Source organism: Molossus molossus, unplaced genomic scaffold (genome assembly GCF_014108415.1).
Source record: "Molossus molossus isolate mMolMol1 unplaced genomic scaffold, mMolMol1.p scaffold_m16_p_11, whole genome shotgun sequence".
Taxonomy (NCBI): domain Eukaryota; kingdom Metazoa; phylum Chordata; class Mammalia; order Chiroptera; family Molossidae; genus Molossus; species Molossus molossus.
The window spans coordinates 90,948,499-90,963,828 of record NW_023425346.1 but is presented as its reverse complement, the minus strand read 5'-3'; the positions used below and the strand labels follow the sequence as shown (position 1 = coordinate 90,963,828).

The following is a 15,330-nucleotide window of genomic DNA, read 5'->3' as shown; positions in this document are numbered from 1 at the left end:
TTCCTCTCTAAAATCAATAAAGAAAAAATTTGCCCTGGCCCTGGCCAGTTTGGCTCAGCGGTTAGAGTGTCGGCCTGCGGTCTGGAGAGACCCGGGTTCGGTTCCCGCTAAGGGCACGTACTCCGGTTGCAGTTTGTCCCCGGCCCTGGTTGGTCGTGCGGGTGGCAGCCTCTCGATGTGTCCCTTCACGTCGATGTTTCTCTCTCTCTCTCCCTCCCACTCTATCTGTACAAAAAATGGAAAAATATCCTCGGGTGAGGATAAAAAAAAAAAAAAAAAAAAAGCCCTGGCTGGTTTGGCTCAACAGTTAGAGCAGATTAGCCTGCGGTTCAGAGAGACCCGGGTTCGGTTCTCGCGAAGGGCACGTACCTTGGTTGCAGTTTGTCCCCGGCCCCGGTTGGGTTGTGCGGGGTGGCAACCACTCGATGTGTCACTTTCACGTCAATGTTTCTCTCTCTCCCTTCCTCTCTCTCCCTCCCATTCTATCTGAACAAAAAATAAAAAAATATCCTCAGATGAGGATTAAAAATAATAAAAATAAAATAAATAAAAATTTTTTTAAATACAGATCAGGGGAAGATAAAGAGAATATACTAATTTTAAAACAATCTATATAAAACAAACTTATAAAGGTAATTCTTCTTGATCTGTTAGTTTTTTTGGTACGTGCCGCTAGCGGGAACCGAACCTGGGACTCTCTGGTCCGCAGGCCAATGCTCCAACCGCTGAGCCAAACAGGCCAGGGCTTTTGGATTTTTCTTAATACAGGAATTTTCTTAACTTGCTAAGGTGAGAATTTTTGCTTTTAGATAGATAGATAGATAGATAGATAGATAGATAGGAAGAATCCTCTTCTCCCCAATATTAAAAATTGTAATGAGCCCTGGCCATTGTGGCTCACTTGGTTGGAGTGTGTCCTGTGTACTGGAAGGCCGTGGTTCAGTTCCTGGTCAGGGCATATACCTAGGTTTTGTACCTAGGTTTTGGGTTTGATCCTCAATCGGGGCACATGCAGGGGGCAGCTGATCAAATGTGTTTCTCTCACATCGATGTCTCTCTCTCTGTCTCTCTCCTTCCCTTTCTTTCTCCCTTCCTCCTTGTATAAAAATCAATTAAAGATAAATGCTTCATTTAAAAAAAAATTATATTGTTGCTCTCACAATTCAAATAACCAGAACAAAATCTTGACCATACTGTTTATTCCCATTAGCCATAGTCTAGAGACTGAGAAGGAACAAAAAGAAATGAATGATTAATTTGTTCTTATCTCCCTAGATGAATGTTCTAAACATAGATGTTTTCGTATACTTGTGTGTTACATGAGATGTTTCTTACATATTTTTGGAACTCTTGATTCAGATTATGTACAAGGCTTATTTGATTATTAATGTGAAAACATTCATTGTAATAAATGGGAAAATCTCATTATTAGCTATTTTTGGTTGTCACAACTGGGAAAGGGAGTGGTACTGGCATCAGGTAGGTAGAGGCCAGAGATGTTGCTAAACATTCTGCAATGCACAGGACAGCCTCCCACCCCAACAACAAAAAATTGTTCCATCCAAAATATCAATAGTTCTGAGATTAAGAAACCCTAGTCTAGGTGTAATAAAATGAAATTGTGTGTCCCAAGCAAGCTATGAGGTTGGGGTAACTTACTGTGAACAGTAGATGTCACTATAGTCCAGATATTTCAGTTTATTAGAGGTGATTTCCCAATTATGTTATGTTCTGCTTCCTCAGATCCAGCCAGTTTTACTGAGATAACTAAAGACTGTGATGAGAATAAAGAAAACAAAACCCCAGAAGGATCTCAAGGAGAGGTTGATTGGCTTCAGCAGTATGATATGGACCGTGAAAGGGAAGAGCAAGAGCTTCAGCAGGCCTTGGCCCAGAGTCTCCAGGAGCAAGTAAGATACTTTGCTACTTTCTCCATCCCTCTCTTTTCCAAGAAATATAATAGTAATAATAATAATAATAATAACTAATATGTGTTAAGCACTTACTATATTTCAGGCATTATATGTGCTTTGGATACATTGTTAATACATCAAAACAAACAATATAAACTTCTTTGGGGCTTTGCATTGGGTTTGACATGGAAACATTGATAGCTTTTTTTTCTGTTTTTGAAAATCCAAATGCCACGAAGTATATTGTTGGTTACCTCCCATTACAGTAATTCATTGCATGGTAAAGCAAGATGGGTTATAAGAGATTATCCCAATCCAACCTTATTTTACAAATTGTAGAAACAGCCAGTATAACACCATGAGTTTTTCATTAATATTTCAAGGCATTGTATTTGTTTTGGTCGTTTTCTCACAATGTGAGTCCTTTCCTGTGAATTATTTGAACATTAAAATCTTAGGAATATTATCTGAAACTTAGATTTTAGTCGTAGACTAACATTTATCTTCTTTATGTAGTAATCTATTCTTTAATTTTTAGTTCTTTATGCTTATATTTGCCAAAGCTGGCTGATTTGCACTGTTGCAGTCATCAAGGTATCTGACTAAAAGGTGATGTTTTCATGCTTTTCTAATCCTGTGCAATCCAGGTCATGTTAGTAATAAAAATTTACAAAAACTCCCTAGAATGAATGCAGTTTTAGTGTTTACAAACAATGAAATTAAGAAATCAAATTTGGTAGGGTGTTGTCCTGTGCACCAAAAGGTTTCTTTCAATTCCCGGTCAGGGCACATGCCTGGGTTGCGGGCTTGATCTGCCATGGGGGGAGTGCAAACAGTTAATGTTGTGCTCTCACATTGATGCTTCTCTGTGTTCCTCTCCCTTCCTCTCTCTCTAAAAATCATTAAAAATATATTTTTTAAAAGAAATCTAATTTCTCTAAAACAGTGGGTCTCAAGCTTAATTGCACATTGATATTACCTGGGGAGGTTATAAGAATACTGATGCCTGGCTTGTTCTGCCACTCAGAAATTCTGGTGTAATTGATCTGGGCTGTGGTCTGGGGAACTAGACATCTTAGTTTTCTTTTAAAATTAAAAAAATTATAAGGATTTATTTATTTTTATTATTTTTTTTTTACTTTGTCCGTTGATTCTAATGTGTAGCCAAGGTTGAGAACTGCTACTTGAAAACCATTTCAGAACCAGCTCTTCTATACCTTTTTATTTGTAAGAAGTACCTACCAATCTACCTTATCATCAAGATGTATCTATGTCAAACAATTTTACAAAGAATATATAGTGGTCATTTGTTTTAGAAAACTTACTTTAATGTAAAAGACCAAGATATCATTTCTTTTTTTTATCTAATCCTCATTCGAGGATATGTTTGTTGATATTTTTAGAGAAAGAGAAAAAAACATCAATGTGAGAGAGAAACATTGATCAGTTGCCTCCTTTATGCACCCTGACCAGGGATGGAACTCGAAACCTAGGTATGTGCCTGATCAGGAATCAAACCCACAACCTTCTGGTGTACAGTACGATGCTCCAACCAACTGAGCAAGGTTTGATTTCTTAATAGTAGCATCTTACAGTATTTTTTGTTAGCTGACCCAGTTAAAACTCACAGGGTGGGTCAGAAGAGGTTCACAGTTGTTTATATGAGAAGTAATATAATTAATAAATACTGATACAAAAATAAACTCTGTGTTTTGAGTACTCACAACTGTAAACTTTCTTTTGCTCCATGCTGTATTTTTCTCAGATGTGAGGGTAGGATTATAAGATGAAGTTTCTTTAGTTTGGTATACCTGCATCATTCTGTTAATAACTAAAAGAATCTCTTCCTGGTTTCAGCATAAATTTTATATACTTGGATAAGTTTAAGTAATCTTACTTCCTCTTAGAAAATATCTGATGCTTTCTTGAGCACAGTATTTATTGCTCCCAGTATTATAATGCAGAGTAGCTAATTCTAAGATTCTCATATACTTTAGTAACTTTAAAAACAAGTGTAGAATTGAAGAAAGTATAAAATAATTCTGCTTAAATGATGTTTTTTCTTTATTCATGCATTGTTTGTAAATTATCTTTTCTCTGAACATGAGAGGGAAATTTTTTTGTAAGTCAAAATTTTCCTATTTCTTTTTATAATTAGTCCTCTAGTTGAGACATTTTCAAAGTTACTACTAATTTTTCTAAGAGAACCTCAGATGTATTAGAAAAGTAACAGTCAACAGCATTCCTTTAGTATTTACCAAACATCTATTATGTGTCTTGGTTTCTTCAGCAAGAACAAAAATAGAAGTCTATGAATAATATCTTGTGGAAATAGTGTTTATCCTGCTGTCATAGACTTCAAGTCAGTGGTGTGCTAGAGCCAGCTTACTGTCAGCTCAGGAGAGCCAACTATACCACCTCTTTCCAGCTCTGCATTCAGCATCATTTTGGTTATTTAAAATTGGCCATGGTGGGAGTACTTACACCATGGAAATTTGCAAATACTGTACATCAGGGGAGAGAAAAGAGCAATTTGCTAAGTATCTGCTATATGATGGGTATTTTATACATGTAGGAAGAAAGGAGATTATATCACAATGTCACATTGACTGGCTTTTGGTTGGCAAGCCAAATGTCACTAACTAGAAGAGATAGCATTTAAGCTTTTTTAATCTCCGAGGTTGTATTTTAGGAGGACAGTGTAGGAAAAAGTAAAGAACTTCTCTACATCCTTCAATAGGTCATATTCCAAACATCCATAAAATTATGGAAAATATTATTAGCAAATACTTCTAGAGCAACTGATATTATACTCAATAACTAAGTTTAATCAGTACCTCTGAAAGTACTTTAGCTTTGTTCTTGTCCCTTTAGGAGGCTTGGGAACAGAAAGAAGATGATGACCTCAAAAGAGCTACAGAGTTAAGTCTTCAAGGTGTGGAGATTATTTTAATTACCTTTTTTAATGGTGAAATGTATCACATAGAGAAGAGCATGTAAAATGTGTTTGTTATTTTTAATAACAGTAACAAATTTGAACACCTACCAGGTAAAGAAATAGAACCTTAAAAGTTACCTAGAAACCCTAACTTCCTCCTCCCTCCCAGAGGAAACCACTATTCTAACATTTATATTTATTAGTAGCTTGCTTTTCTTAAAAAATAGTATTTACAGCCCAGCCAGTGTGGCTCAGTGGATTGAGCGTCGTCCCGTGGACTGAGAGGTCCCAGTTCAATTTCCATTCAGGCCACGTGCCCAGGTTTCGGGCTCCATCCCCAGTAGGAGGCATGCAGGAGACAGCCAATTTACGTATGTCTCACACATTGATGTATATCTCTCTCTCCCTTCCTCACTCTAAAAAATCAATTAATATATGTATATAAACAGTATTTACTATATCCATATCCTTAAACAATATATTTTTTTTAATTTTGAAAAAATTAAATTATTAGCAAGGACCGTCTGTAATCCATTTATATGAATGAGCAGTACTCTCACTGTTAAGACTCCTGGGAAAAGTTAAGGTGGCTTCAGTTTCCCCATGAATTTACAGGAGTTACTCTGGGGATATCAGTAGGCAGTTATGAGTGAGTATTCAGAAGCATATGGTTCACCCTAGTCATTGCATTTGGCAGAACTAATATATGAACCAGGTGCTGCAAGTCCACAGGGACATGTAGTCACAGGAAGTGAGCTAACTCTGTATTTTCTATTTCTAAGATTATTGTGGTCTTCCTCCAACTCTCAGAAATAGATCAAAGCAGAACATTTTGATGGTGCAAACTGAATGTTCTAGGCTGGTCTAGACACCATGACATGGAGGAAAGAGCAAGAATTTGATTGGGACATGGTTAAGACCATTACAAATAAGAATTCAAGCTAAGTTCACCCAGGCATTCTGTCCTCTGGTTAAAAGATGGTACTATGGTAGTGATGATGGCTGTGCTGAGTCCTAATGCCCCAATCTGTACTGGTTGCCCTCTACATCCTGATATCTCCCTAATCATTCTTCTGGGAATTCCCTGATTGTTTCCTCTGTTTGAATCTCCCATTTCCTATATCTCACTTTTCCTCATTCTTGGTCTACTTGTGCTTTCATAGAGAGCACCCCCAGTAGTTTTCTTGAAAAGGAAGAGAGATGACTTAGATTTTTTTTTTCTCAAAACATTGCAAGTTTTATTCTACTCTAGTATTTTATTTATAGCCTGGTTAAATATAGAGTTCCAGATTTGCAGTCATTGTGAAAGTAGTGTTTCCTGCCAACTTCATGCTCCTGGGCAATGGGAGAAGTCCTGGTTGCAGGGTTGCTGTATGAATTGTCTAAAAAGCCATTCATTCTTTATCCTGATGTGACCTCTTTTTTCTCTGAAAACTAGTAGCATCTTCTCTTAGTCTTTGCTGTGATGAAGCTTCACAGTGATGCGCCTTGATGTGGGTCTGTTTCATCCTTTTTGTAGGGCACTTGATGAATCATTTTAATCTAGAAACTTTTTTTCTTGAATTCTAAGAAATTTTCACTGATTTCCTCCCTTCTCTTTTGAAACTCCTATTATCCGGACTTCCTAGTATAGTCCTTTAGATTTTCTCATCTTTTCTTCAGTTTTTCATCTTTTTTGTCATTTTACTCTACTCTCTGGGTAGGTTGTCCAATTTTATCTCCAACTCTGAAATTTCTTTTGAGTGTTTTATTTCTGTATTTCTAATTTTTAAAAACGGATTTGTTTTGTGAATGTTCCTTTTTCATAATTTTGTGTTTGGTTTGGTTTGGTTTGGTTTGGTTCATGGAAACAACACCATCTCAATTCTCCAAGGATATTAAATACAGTTCATTTGTTTATTTCAAGTTTACTCTCGCAGAATAGAGTCTCCAGATTTCTCTGTCCTGTGTGTTTATTATGGTCTTTATATTGCTTGTTAGAGGCTTTCCTCATATATCTAATAATCCTTGACTGTTAGCTCATGGTTAGAAACAGGGAACTAGAAAGGTGATTGCATACTCTGAACACATGAATAACTAGGGCTAGTCAACTTTTGAGTTTTACAGGATGGGACTATTTAGAGGATGATGTTAATATTTTATCATTTTAGGCCTAGCCAGTGTGGCTCAGTGGTTGAACATCGACCCATACACTAGGAGGTTGCTGGTTTGATTCTCAGTCAGGGCATATGCCCGGGTTGTGGGCCAGATCCCCAGTGAGGGGTATGCAGGAGGCAATCAGTAGATGTTCTCTCTCAGCAATGTTTCCATCTCTCTCTCCTTCTCCCTTCCTCTTTCTCTAAAATCAATAAAGAAAAAAAAAATTTTTTTATAGAAAAAAGAAAAAAATATTGTATCCTTTTGAACTGGTCAGATTCCTAAAGAAGGGTTTTCTAATATCTTGCCTTTGCATAGAGGTAAAAGATGTAGCTGCCAGAGTTCTGAAAGCCAAGTATAAGAATACTTGGCCCAGCCGGTGTGGCTCAGTGGATTGAGGGTTGTCCCATGGAGTGAGAGGTCCCAGTTTGATTCCTGGTAGGGGCACATTCCCGGGTTGTGGGCTCGATGCCCAGTAGCAGGCGTGCAGAATATTTCTCTCTCGTGTCGGTGTTTCTCTCCCTTCCTCTCTCTAAAAAAATCAGTAATAAAAACATTTTAAAAGATGGGTTCTTCCAGTGGAAGCACGTTATTAAATTAAAAAAATGGATCTTGGATTTGTTTGTATGACGTATTTTTAGGTGAAGTTTAGGAGTTAAAGGTTGAATTTCCTTTATTTTTGTTGAATTTCAAAAAAATAATTTAAAATTAAGAGAATGAAAGGATATTGACTATTTTATGATCTCTTTTCTGTGAGATAATTACATTTGCTTATATGCACCATATATTTCAAAATGGTTTATATAATATAGATTTTAATAAAATTGGTGGGTTTTTTTTTCTTTATTGATTTTAGAGAGAAAGGGAAAGAGAGATAGAAGCATCAATGAGAGAGAACATCGATTGGCCACCTCCTGCCCCCCACTAGGGATTTAGCCCACAATCTGGGCATGTGACCTGACTAGGAATCGAACCAACAACCTCTTGGTGCATGGGTGGATGCTCAGCCACTGAGCCACACCAGCCGGGCAAATTGGATTATCTTTAGAATTATATTCTTCTCTTTAGTTTTATTCCTTATGTGAGTTATGTCCCTTTTATATAAATATATTTAAAAGGAAAAGGAGCATTTCTTTTACCGATGCCTGGTACTTGAATTGTAGGTCCCCAGAGTGGGCTGGGTAAATTAGAACCCTAATAATAATATGTGTTATGTTCTCCTAGGATGATAAAGTGTGTACTCAAGCTATTTTTTTCTTCCTAATCTTCTCTTTATGTCTATTTCAAGAGAATTTACAAGACTCTGTCTTTATGTTCTTCAGAGTTTAACAACTCTTTTCTGGATTCACTGGGTTCTGATGAGGACTCTGGGAATGAGGATGTTTTAGATATGGAGTACACTGAAGCCGAAGCTGAGGAACTGAAGAGAAATGCTGAGGTAGGTGACGTTCTGTCCCCTGAGGAGCACTGCTCAGTATGACATCACGGGCCCTGCTGTCAGTTTCCATTGCAGCTTCATTTCTGCCCCTTTGTCAGCCATCAAATGGTCTTCACTTTCTCTTGTCCTTTCCCCCTCATTTCTTAACAAGATTCAAAACAAAATGGAACAAAAACAGAAATACATCCTGACCACCTTACATGTGCAGTTAGGTAATAACTGAGTAACATGGCTTTCAAAGTCATATATATAAAATCACCTTTAGATCTACCAGAACTATAAAAACTGTGTAATTAATAATGTTAACCAGAATCCAATGGAGTCTTTTATTTTTCTTTTCTTTAAATAATTGCATTCTTCCCATTTTCTAAATTTTTTGTAGTTTAATTACTCAGGATCCCATGGTCCTGTTAGCATTTAACCATATTCTTTTGTCATCCCTATACCCCCAGCTGTGCTTTTTAAAAGCCATAATATAAGTACAGTTTTATCCTGCTTGTTAAAGACTAAATATTTATAAGCATTTTATTTTTAATGGCTGTGCTATATTCCCTCCAATGAATATACTGTTTTATTTTAGCCAATATTGAACATTTACGTTGTTTCTGTTTTCTTTGTTTATTTGTTTTATTTTACCCTCCTCCCCATCCCACCCCCCATTCCCCAGCATTGTTGTCTATGTCCTTTGGTTATGCATACATGCATATAAGTTCTTTGGTTCATCTCATTGTTTGTTTCTTCACTGTAAAAAATAATACATTGAGAAACTGTGTAAGATTGTAGTGTTGTCTATATTTAGAATTTTTTTCTCTAAATCCCCAGGAGTAAATTATTACATCAAAGTTTATGAATATTTTACTGGTTTCTGGTTTATATATAGCTATATTTGTTCCCAAAATTGTATCTAATAGTGCTACCTCAGTGCAGGAATATCTCTTTTCAGTTTTGTTTTGTTTTGTACTAATAATATTTTAATAGCACTTTCAGAAGTATTTCACTTAAAATGTAAATGTTCACCTATAACACGTACAGCAACTCTTCATTTTTTTCTTTCTATTTTTCAGTACTTAACCATTAGCATACTTTTTCCATAGACCTATGGTTAGTATGTGCATTTATGTGGTTTTGAAAAACAAGTTAATAAGTTGATGGCCCACATGCTTTTTTTCCCCTTTATTGACTTTAGAGAGAGAGGAAGTAAGAGGAAGAGAGAGATAGAAACATTGATGAGAGAGAACCTCTATTAACTGCCTCCTGCATGCCCCCAACTGAGGATCGGGCCCACAACCTGGGCATGCATCCTGATCGGGAATTAAACCAGCGACCTCTTGGTGCAGAGTCGACACTGAACCACTGAGCCACACAGGCCGGACAACCCACATGATTTTTTAAAATAACTGAATAGGCCCTGGCTGGTTTGCCTTAGCGGTTGGAGTGTCGGCCTGTGGACCAAAGAGTCCCGGGTTTGGTTCCCACTAGGGGCATGTACCAAAAAATTAAATTAAATTAAAAAAATAAGAATAACTGAATCGTATTGTACTGAGTTGTTATATCACTAACAAACTGTTATTGGGCCTAATGTCCCAGCTTTTTGTTATTAAAGATACCACTACAGTACCTTGGCCAGTTTGCTAAGTGGTTAGAGCATCGGGCTGTAGACCAGAGAGTCTGGGTTCGGTTCCTGCTAAGGGCATGTGCCTCGGTTGCGGTTTGTCTCTGGCCACAGTTGGGGTTGTATGGGTGGCAATCACTCGATGTGTCTCTCTCACGTTGATGTTTCTCTCTCCCTCTCTCTCTATCTCCCTCTCCTTCCCACTCTATCTGATGATAAATGCAAAAAAATATGTAAAAAAAATAGTAATACAGTAAATAATTTTATACATATATTTTTAATTATTTTTTTAAGATAATTTTTCTTTATGGATTTTAGAGAAAGAGGACATGAGAGGGAGAGAGAGACAGAGACAATGATGAGAGAGAACATCAATTGGCTGCCTCCTGCATGCCCCCTACTGGGGGTCAGGCCCACAACCTGGGCATGTGCCCTGACTGAGAATCGAACCGGCGACCTCTTGGTGCATGGGTCAGTGCTCAACCACTGAGCCACACCAGCCAGGCTTTAATTGTTTTTTTAGGATACATTCTTAGTTGGGAGTAGAATTCTTGAGTCAAAGCATATGAACAATATCAACTACTGGATATTTTATTGAATCTGCATAAACACTAACACTTAGCCAACTTTGATAATAAATTTAAATTTAGTGTTTTGCTTTTTATTCAGATGAGGAGTTAAAAATCATGCCCACTTCTGTTTTCCAGACAGGATACCTTCCTCATTCCTATCGGCTCATCAGTGTTGTCAGTCACATTGGTAGCACTTCTTCTTCAGGTAAAGGGACAAATTTATTTCAGCATTTTATAAATGACGTAACCAGCATTTACTCCTTATTAGGTTGCTCTGTGCCTAGCTTTGTGAGGTGTTAAGTTGAATGCATCAAGAAAAATGTTGAAATCTTTTGTCAGGAAGTAGTCCTAGTATAGTATATTTCTCCCTTAAATATTTATACTTGGTTTTTAGAAACTTTTGTGGGAGTGAAGTGGATGAAGTTTCTTTCTGAAATTTCCTATACCTGAGAAAAATGCAAAAATTTTTTACAAGCTTCAATTTTAACATTTCACTTATTTCAGGTCATTATATTAGTGATGTTTATGACATTAAGAAGCAGGCGTGGTTTACTTACAATGACCTAGAGGTGTCTAAAATCCAAGAGGCATCCGTGCAGAGTGATCGGGATCGGAGTGGTTACATCTTCTTTTATATGCACAAGTAAGAAACTTTTCCAGATCTGAAGCCATAGGCTAAAAATCACCCAACTCTTTCTTCTTCCTTAAATAAAATGTTCCCATCACTTAACAAAACCAAAAATGATCAGCCAATTATCTTTGCTTAGGGTTCATGTCTTATTTCCTTATAAATCCAAAATATTTTCTCTCTTAATTCAACGGTTATTACTCATCACACAGTAGCATCTATGTATGGAGCTTGAGATTGTTTTATGATAGAAGCTGTCTTATCATAAACTTTTTTGGTCTTCTAGTTGTATCAGCTAGAAGGTCTGAGTTATATCGATGGAAACTACATAGCATTTTTGTGCAAGTTGGCTCTTACCAGCCTCCTGCCTCCTAGTGTTCTCAGAAAATCAGTACTTGGGGTTAAGATGGTGATCAAATAAATGAGCTGCTTATTTAATAAAATTTAGGCACCAAATGGGATTATGCAGGCTTTATCAGTATCTATTTTCTTATCTACTCTTTGGCTTTACTCAGTGAAATGCTTATTTTTTGTTTGTTTTATTTTAAGGGAGATCTTTGATGAGCTGCTGGAAACAGAAAAGAACTCTCAGGCACTCAGCATGGAAGTGGGGAAGCCCACTCGTCAGACCTTGTGAGGAACAGACTCCTAGGTTGGCAGTGTGCACTGCATATTCTCCTTACTGTCACCCACCTTACCTTCCTCTGCCTGAGGAGAATTTAGAACTCTACTTGCTGCGGGAGCAACAAACAGCTCAGGGCCAAACCAAAAGACGAAAATTGCAATTATGCAGAATGCTCCATGCTAATTGTTTTATGGAAACTTTGGTCTCCCCTCTATAGCTGATTATTCTCTTTTTCTCCTACAAAAGTAGCACTTCCTTTTGTATTAGAAATACTTGTTGTAAATATATATATATGTACATACACACATATATGTGGAATGAATGGAGCCTTAAAGAGTTAGGATAAGCCACCAGAGTATGCCTGCTCAAAATTAGTAGCACAGCAGTTTGGAAAAGAAATGAATTTATCAAGGAGTCCATTCACCTGAGAAATGTGTGCAAATATACATATCAGTTGACATTTAGTTTTTATGTTCCTTGAGTAGTTTCACTCAAGTCTGTAATCTTTCATGTGTGTTTCCTCTTAGTAAAATTCACTGGAAAACCAGCTCTTCATGTTACACTAATGACAGTTTGTCCTCCTTGCAAAAGAGGGGCATTTCTGCCACCTGACTTGGGGGGCTTTTATTAAAAAATTGATTCATGGGTTTGTAATGCTTTTGCTGTTTACATGCAGTCCCAAGAAAAGGATTGTTGGTGCTCAGAATGTGTTAAGGTCCCACATTTGGTATTCATTATATACTTTGTATTTTCTTTAAAGAGATTCATTCACACAGTATGTTCATTGTATATCATCTATATTATGGTGGTAAAGATAGAATTTTTTTTTTTTCTGTATCATTCTTTTATGGAGCAAGCATTATCCTAACAGAGTTCAAGCAAATCTTTAAGAGGTAGGAAAATAATATTGTCCCAATTGGGACTCCCCAGCAAGAATTAGGGATAAGGAAGAATGCTAGCATCTCTCTCAAACAGAGAGGTCAAGAGGACTATTCTTGTGTGAAAAGCCGAAAGTCTGAATCACTAAAGCTAAAAGCCCTACTACAGGTGTGAAATAAGTACACGAACTATAGGCTAAAGCTTGAACATTTAACCATTTGCTGTCTGACTTTGCCCTCAAAACAGGGTGGAAATTAAAAGGTGATTGGTTTAGGTAATCCCAAGAACTAACACATAAAAAAGGTGCATAAAGTATCTTACTTTTTAGGTGCTTGGAGTTGAGGTTTAATGAGTACAACATTAATTGCTGCATTAGTCACTCAGCTGATATAATCAGCTTGTTTAAGCAGCTTGTGAAACCACATAAAGAATGAGTTTCAGAGTAGAATTGTCCCAAAAATAATTTTGTGAGCCCAGGGATCATTAGGATCATTCAGAGTTAAGTATAACAATATGAAACCTTCAATCTTTTTTTTTTCTTTTCTTTTCTTTATTCTCTTCTTGTTTTTATTGTAAAACAAGAAGATTACTCTCCTGTTTTGAGGTAGGAACAAAACCATATCACGTATTCAAGGGGAGAAAACAGTGAAGTTAATTATCATAGAAGACGCAACATCTTTTCTGGAAAATTGCCTTAAGAGAGCTCCAGCCCCACTCTTGAAACTTGGATGTGTTCTGACATAGTAGCCTCTTCTAAAATTTTGAATCTTTGGATTGTAAGCGGCCCCGGCACTTTTGCTTAACTACTGATAAAAGCTTTGCCTCCTACCATTTACTGAGATATTACTCTAGTGAATGTTTCAGATGGTATGGTGATAGGATATGCAGGAGTAGTATAGAGCCGAGAAGAATATTTGTTTTAAAAACTAGCTTTTTATGTTTTGTTTTATTTCTACTGGGGAGCCTATTTTTGTTTTGTTTTGTTTTGTTTTCCTTGAAAATAACTGGTTTTCTCATACAAGTGAAGTGGTGATCAGATTCTTTAGCTATTTATTATTTCTCTTCCCTATGTCTGTATTTGAGAGGTGCCATTAAAACTGATTGGGAATGAGTTGAAGTGAGGGGTACATTAGGGCCTTTTTAAAAAATTAGAAATAATGTCATACGCCTAGATTGCCCATGAAGTACCCTCGTTGACTTGCTTTTCAAAACATAGCTTGTGTATGATTAATGGTTTAGAAGTACTTTTGGCTCAGAAGCCTAGTTTGATTTGATCTTCATGTCTTGGGCAGGACTCATTAGTTAAATGAATACAGGTTATTGGGGTAGATGAGTTCTCTTGCTGAATTTTCCTTGATAGTTCATTGTTGTGGCCTGGTCGGTCTTTTTCCCTTCACTCTTTGAACTATTAGCCCTTTTACAAAGTTACTTTCTTATTTTGGTTTAGTGAAGGATTAATGACTATAGGTGGAGATTTTATCTGAACCATGTTGGTGGGGTTTTTGTTTTGTCTTGAGCTGAAGTATATATTTAAAAATTACAAGTAGATAATATTTTTTGTTCAGTATGATCATTTTGCTCAGAAAGTGGGAGTAGGGCATTTGGTATGTTGGGCCAGGAAGGGACAATTTAAATAGGGACAGAGTGCTTCAGTCCCAGGCAGCCTGCATAATAAATAACTTACTTTCCAACTGAAAATACCACATGTGGTTGCATTACTCTAAATGACATTGAATTAAAACTTGACAGCAAGCACTTAGTTCTGCACACAGCTGATCTTAATTGGAATCTTTTTGGAAGGGAAAACTAAACATAAAATTCTAATTTGTCGATTCATATTGGCTGTGCTAATGGAAATTGACAAGTTGCATGTGGCTAGATGCTCTCTCTTGTCACTTTAGTGGCCATGACTATACTTTAAGCCTGTGAAAAGATAGACTGTTTTATGGGCAATATATTTATGGGTATGTGTACACTCATGCGTTTTGTTTCAGCAAGCTAGAAAATCCATGATGACTTGTTCTATTTATATTTTTATTCTAAAAACTATTTGTTTACTTGCCATGGTCTGTTCATTTCAGGCCTAATTTAATGATTCATTAGCAGATGTAACAAATGTAAATGTGTTTACATTTTAAGAAGTGTGCAGTGGTACTTAAATATCAGCTAACTCTGGGAGGCAAACATTAAGACTACACATTTCTTTTTCTCTTTGATCCAGTGTAAAATTCTTCTAAAAAAGAAGCTTTAAGAATTAAAACCTGAGCAAGTAAGTTCCTGACTTATCCTTCCATACTGCAGTTACCATTATATAACTATAAATATAGCTACAGCTATAGATATAGTGGTATAATGAAAGTTGTTTGAAAATATCTAAATTAAAGAAATTCTTGTCAGTGTCTCTTATAGTTCAGCATTAAGAGTGTATAGAGAGCATAGGGGGATGGGGTGGAAACATACAGAAAGAAAATTTATAAACTCACTTGTGACCTGAAAAGAGATTATATTAAAACAAATAAAAACATTACTCTTCTTGCTCGCTCTTCTCTGTCCTCTGAAATGACACAGTGGATGCTCTTAGTCATCCAG

General features: G+C 36.6%; 1 protein-coding gene across 10 annotated transcripts in view; it reads left to right on the top strand.

Annotated features, from left to right (window-relative positions):
- Window positions 1-11,952, top strand: part of USP37 (ubiquitin specific peptidase 37) — a 78,895-nt gene extending 66,943 nt beyond the window's left edge. For 6 of the 10 annotated variants that reach the window (XM_036253964.1, XM_036253963.1, XM_036253965.1 and 3 more), the window contains 6 exons: window positions 1,744-1,910; window positions 4,788-4,848; window positions 8,310-8,425; window positions 10,745-10,814; window positions 11,114-11,252; window positions 11,787-11,947. In XM_036253964.1, coding sequence (XP_036109857.1) covers window positions 1,744-1,910; window positions 4,788-4,848; window positions 8,310-8,425; window positions 10,745-10,814; window positions 11,114-11,252; window positions 11,787-11,874 — 641 coding nt within the window. In that variant the 3' untranslated portion in view covers window positions 11,875-11,947. Of the gene's footprint in view, window positions 1-1,743; window positions 1,911-4,787; window positions 4,849-8,309; window positions 8,426-10,744; window positions 10,815-11,113; window positions 11,253-11,786 lie in introns of those variants that run through there. The other 4 variants (XM_036253962.1, XM_036253960.1, XM_036253969.1 and 1 more) reach the window with 3 other exon arrangements.
- The last annotated feature ends 3,378 nt before the right edge of the window (window positions 11,953-15,330 follow it).